Here is a 5913-nt window from a genome sequence, read left to right on the forward strand (position 1 = left end):
TAAATATTTGAAAAGGTATAATTCATGCAAATGTTTAGCCTTTTTTTCATGATGCAAGGGTAAAACCTGCCTAGGCTGGTATTTACCTTTCTAATTAGAAAAGCTTGAGTGATGTGAACAATTAAGATAATACAATACCTTTACAAGATAATTAATCTTTTCTTTGTGATTCATCCTACCACATCCTAAGCTGATAATGTTATTTACCTCCCAGTTAAGGGTATGTTAGAAGGTAATTGGAGCCATTTGCTTTGACTATCAAAGGAGAAAAGATCATGCAATTTGCATCTCATATATCTAGAAATTAAAACTGAAGGACTGACCACTTGACACCACAGAAGTTCCTGAAATGAAGCCTGCTGAGCTCAATTTGTTGTGGCGGCTAAATGATTCCTCTTTCCAATTTGAATGCATGATGAAATCCCTATTAGAACATTGCACTGTAATAATTGACAACATAATGAAACTGCCAAAGACGAAATGCAAATACTTCTCTACTGACCCTTCAGAACTGACTCTAAACTCTATCTGCCTCTGCTAGAAAAAAAAAAAATCCCTGTTTTTTCTACATTCTATCTACCTATCAGGGACTGCTGAGACATTCTTTGAGAGACCTGTACTTTGAGACTGAAACAGCAACAGTAGGTTGTAGATTTTCTGGTAGCCAAATAAATATACAAATTGAATTAGGAGGAATTGCTTTCATATATTGCTAAGTTGTATTACCATTTTATGGAAGAGATGTATTTTCAGCATTGAAAAAATTTGGGAAAATATCGTTAGAGTCCTGTAGCTTCATTTAAAAATTATGATGTTTTTAGTTTTTTGGAATTTTCATCTAATCCATGAAAACTTGATGGGTTATCGGTAAAGGTCTTGGAAAGTTAGTAATCTGAATGTACTGTTTGTAATTTTTTGTTATTTGGTTTCTAGCCCTTTTTTTTTTTAAAGATTTATTTTATTTATTTGAAAGACTACTGGGCATTGCCTAAAATAGTTCCTGACAACATGGCGCCTGGCGGATGTTCGAGGGGTGTGTTTGAGGCCGCTGCATTTAAGCCATGCAAGATCGGACCACCTGCAGGGATAGGTCCAATTTAGTTCCGGACATATGGACAGTGCATGATCCCTATACTTTGCTTAAGATGCCCCTGTGCGTAGTCCACCCACACCTGCATGACCTTTTTACTGATTGGCATGTCTTTTGTAAGTCTTAAAAACCTGTAGACTTCCTCAATAAAGTAGTTTCTGCTTCGAAAGAACTCACGGGTGCTTGCTGTGTTCTTGACCCGTTGACCTTACCTTTCCCGTTCGCCTTGTCGGGGAGTACTTATACTGTCCCCTGCTGGTCAGGGGCCAGCCTCAGGCTTAAGACCCCAACAAGTGGCACCCAAGGTGAGGCTCGACGGACATGAATGACTGACTCTGGCCCGAGAGAAGGACTGACTCTGGCTGAAGTGAAAGTACTGGTGGACACGGCTAAGTGAGGCTCTCAAGGTAGGGTACCACCTTACCTGGTAAGGTAAGGTATCCCTGAAAGGATGGGGCAATCACATGCTAAGTCTGATGACCCAGCACCTAAGGCACTGAGATACATACTAAAGACTCACGACTTAGAAATGTCTGATTCTCAAGCCGCTGAGGTTTGGGAAGCCCTTACTGAAGCGGCACCATGGCTCGCTGCTGCCAATCTTTTTGACTGGTCCACATGGGACTGGGTGGAACAGCTGGTTCAAAAACAAGAGATCTGTCTCGGGACTATTCCTCCATTGGGGACCTACCCTACCCTATCTACCCTTAAGGCTTGCTTTCCACCGACCCCAACTGAAGGAAAGTTGCACAAAAATTCTTGCACACCTAAGCCAGTTGATATGAAACAGATGAGCTGGGCGGCCTTTGATGAGGAATGTCAGAAGGCTCATAAATCCCCAGAGGCAGTTGAAACTAAGGTAGAGCCTTCAGGTGTGGCGGTAACCCCTAAAGGCCCAGTGCTACCTCAACCCACGTGCCTCCAATTACAGAGGGGACGTCCGGTCTTGTGCCACCCATGTGGCCACCCCCTTATGGGCATTCCCCTCCCTTGGATCACCCGCTGCCAGATCTGAATGCCTTAAGGGCTGATTCTGAGGCCAGAGTGCTGTTTAGGACATCTGCCATTCTTTGAGTCTGCTGTGTATCCTGCTTCCCATGGTGGGTAATTCTCTCCATTTTAATTCTATCAGTTAGTATTAGCAGCAGGTCAGGCTTTTTTTTTTTTTTTTTTTTTTTCCAAGGACATAGATTTATTTGAAAGAATGACAGAGATGTTCTGCCCACTGGTTCATTCAGAATCAGGCAGGGCTGGGCCAGGTGAATGCCAGGAGCCAGAACTTCATCTGAGTCTCTTGCATTGATGGCAGGAACACAGTACTTAGGGCGTCACTGACTACCTCTCATTTGGAAAGCAGCTGGATCAGAAGTGTGGAATAGCTAGGACTCGGGTCAGGCACTCAAATAAGGGATGCAGGCCAAAATTTATCTTAACCTGCACCATGATGGCTGCCCCTGAGATTTGCATGTTAAGGAGCTGGCCCTCTGAAGAAGGAAAGGTCAAGGCAAAATGCAAAAGCAAGTGTCAAAGCCCTGAGGTAGCAGTATGCTCGTGGTGTGTGAGGAACAGAAGGAAAACTGGTACAGTGAGGGACTAAGCCATCACTCTTGGAGCTTGGATGAAATAGTGGGCATGGAGGAAGTGATGGATGTGAACATCAGTGTGATGTAGTCTTACTTGTCCCACCTAGCTGGAGCAAAACGGTGCCTGTGGGATTTACTCGGGTTTTTATGCTTGAAGTCCATGTATAGAACCCAAGTTTCCTTTTCTCAGGGAGGAGCTGTGTGATGAGGCAGGCAGGATTACATGCTATTCATCTTCCAAGGGAAGCAACTGCGATGGTATAATAACAGGGTCCACCAATTTCCTGCAGGTTCATAACGGCTACAGCCCAGGATAAGTTTGAGAGGGGTCATTCCCACACCTCAATGCTGCTTTCCTTTCTAAGCAGGTACCCCTGCTTGCCCAAGGGGTCCTGGTTGATGGCAATCACATCTTTATTCTGAAGTAAACTTTTGGCTTGAGGGCTGATGTGTCTGAGGTCATTAGACATGATTAAAGGAGCTGCCATGATAGCCCAGAGAGCCATCTGAGTTACTTGTTGATTCCAGCTGAGGCCAAAGTTGCCAATCACTAACATATCTGGGTTATTCCAGCCCCCTGGTCCAGCAACATCAACAATTTTCTCCTGGTTAGAAGATGTCCAGGCCAAGATACTCTTTATACTTTCCCAGGAATCATAAATGTCAGCAGAATTTCTCCAGTGATTGCAGTATGTCCGAATTTTTGTGTAATTGGGCTTATGAAAGGGCCACATATAAAGAGGCCACTCACAGGAGTATACAATGCTTCTGCCAGTCCTGTTCAGAGCCAAGGACATGTACTGATAACCTTCAATCAAATGCTTCACACTGTCACAGTGACAACCATCAAATTTTAGCAGATCTACTCCCCAGTCAGCAAAGGTCTGGGCATCAATGTCATAGTGTCCGAAACTCCCAGGGTACCCTGCACAGGTTTTATTTCCAACATCTGCATAAATCCCTAGCTTTAGTCCTTTGCTGTGGACATAATCAGCAAGGCGGCGGATCCCCCCAGGAAAGCGCTGAGGGTCCGCCTGAAGCCTGCCTTTTGGATCTCTTTCGGGAGCCATCCAACAGTCGTCAATGCAGAGGCATTCATAACCGGCATCCTTCCAGCCATCTGAGACCATGAGCTCTGCCATCTGCATGAAGAGATGCTCACTGATGCAGGATTCCGGCTCTGCCTGGCAGTCAAGATTACATAGGAAGCGCTCCCAGTGTAGCCAGCCCATGGTAGGCGTCCTCGCCAAGCCATTGTCCAATGCCCTGGCCCCAGGGACGCCCCAGAAAAATAGGAAGAGGAAGCGAAGTGCAAGCAAGCAACCCCGCCACTGACTTCCGCCTCCCGACTTCATTGTCACGGTGATCGCACAGTGCAGCAGGTCAGGCTTTAACCCATTGCGCCACTGGGCCAGCCCCTCTAGCCCTCATCTTTAGATACTGACTGGATTGTCAATTGTCTGACGGATAATCTCATCAGCATTTTTTACCAGTGATCACTTTTTCGATATTGAAAAGAACACATTGTTATATTTAACCCCCAGACGCTGTTGGCCCTATTTGTTATTTTCTTGTAGAGTTTTCTCTTTTATTGTTGAAACAAAATTTTCAGAGCTCTGTTTAAATGTCCCTTCCTTTCTTGCTCTGCCCATTCGTCCTCAATAACGCTTTTTATTCCCATGGCTTTAACTAATCAAAAACCTTAATATCCATGCCACATCTCATTTCTTAGTGTCAGATCAATATCTTAAACCATTAGACATTTCCATTTTAATACCACAAAAGCACTTCAGACAAGTCCTCGATGAGCTCATCATTTCTTCCTATCATTTTGTGATCCCTCATGCTTTAAGTAGGGTCACTACTCCCTGTTGTTGAAGCAACTCGAGAAATATCATCTGGACTCAGTCACCAAGTGCTTACTTCTGTTTCATATGCCAGAACAATATTATCTCACATTTGGATTCCAGCTCCAAAGCTAGAAGCATCCTCACCATCATTTTACCAAAACCAGAACATGTTTTTAAACCATACATCTGATTGTCACTTACTGCTGATGTTCCAGTGGCTCTCCTAATACTATGTGGAGAAGATCACAACTTTATGACCAAGGTGATTAAACCCTCTACTACCCAGGAACTACTCCTTGCTTGTTGGTCCAACTGATTATATAATTTTCCTTGTGTCTCTTACCCCTCCATCCTTCCATTCAACATCAGAGAAAAAAATCCTTCTTGATTCATAGGTATATGAATCATGTTTATAGTCATTGAAAATTATTTTACTTCTGCTTGCCTAAATATTTTTTAATATCAAGAATATGCATTATACATGATCATAATGAAGCTTTGAAATATATTCAAAAAGGCATGGACTTGGGAATTACAAACCTAGATTCTGATCCTGACTGTAAATGGCATCACTTCTGATCTCAATCACATTAGTAACCTACTTCAAAAATCAATTTGCCTGTACTTGAAATGGGGCTAACACTATTTTCCTGGAGTTGTTTGTATAACATGAGATAATGTTAGGTAAGTATTAATATAATCTGTCCCATAGTATAACTGTAGCTTGTCTCCTGACAAACTAAAGTAAGCCTTTTCTATTAACACTTATTTTGGTTCATCTGGCTCCCAATAGACAACATGAATCAGTTCCTGTTTGACTGTTTTCTACACTAGAATGTACTCTTCCCTCCCTCCTAATGTGCTGGATGAAATTGTACCTATCCTTTAGGATAGTTAAGGGTCAGCTTTCTCCATGAAGCCTCTTTAGGCATCTATTATTACTTTGAGCTTTGTCTTTCTTACAGTTACTCTGGAACAGTTTTTGAAGGGCTTGATGTGCATTAAGAATAAGTTCTTTCAGGTTCTCTGCATTATTTGTACATGGTCATGGTCAAGTACAGGTTTGACCTAAAATTCAGAATACTCTGTACAGTTCATTATACTTTTCCTGCTTCCCCCACCTTTAGAAACTATTTTACATTATTACTTCCAGATGTTGATTTCAACATTACTTGTTGATAATATTTTTAAATCAAACAACATGAATTTTTAAAATATTTATTTGAAAGGCAGATTTTCAGAGAAGGGACAGGGGATCAACCTTCCATCTACTGAGCACACATTTTTTCCACTGCTTCACTCCCCAGATGACCACAATGGCCAGGGGTGAGGCAGGCACTATCCAGGAGCCAGGAGCTTTCTCTGGGTGCAGGGCCCCAAGTAGTTGGGC

General features: G+C 42.9%; 1 protein-coding gene across 1 annotated transcript; it reads right to left on the minus strand.

Annotated features, from left to right (window-relative positions):
• Positions 1-2251: 2251 nt before the first annotated feature.
• LOC100354674 (alpha-galactosidase A-like) lies at positions 2252-4051 on the minus strand. Its single transcript, XM_051843585.3, has one exon. It carries the CDS (start codon positions 4026-4028, stop codon positions 3003-3005), a length of 1026 nt encoding a protein of 341 aa, XP_051699545.3. The 5' UTR covers positions 4029-4051; the 3' UTR covers positions 2252-3002.
• Positions 4052-5913: the final 1862 nt, after the last annotated feature.

The sequence above is a fragment of the Oryctolagus cuniculus genome, chromosome 6 (genome assembly GCF_051225735.1).
Source record: "Oryctolagus cuniculus isolate XC-2025 breed Fujian yellow rabbit chromosome 6, ASM5122573v1, whole genome shotgun sequence".
In the NCBI taxonomy this organism is placed as follows: Eukaryota; Metazoa; Chordata; class Mammalia; order Lagomorpha; family Leporidae; genus Oryctolagus; species Oryctolagus cuniculus.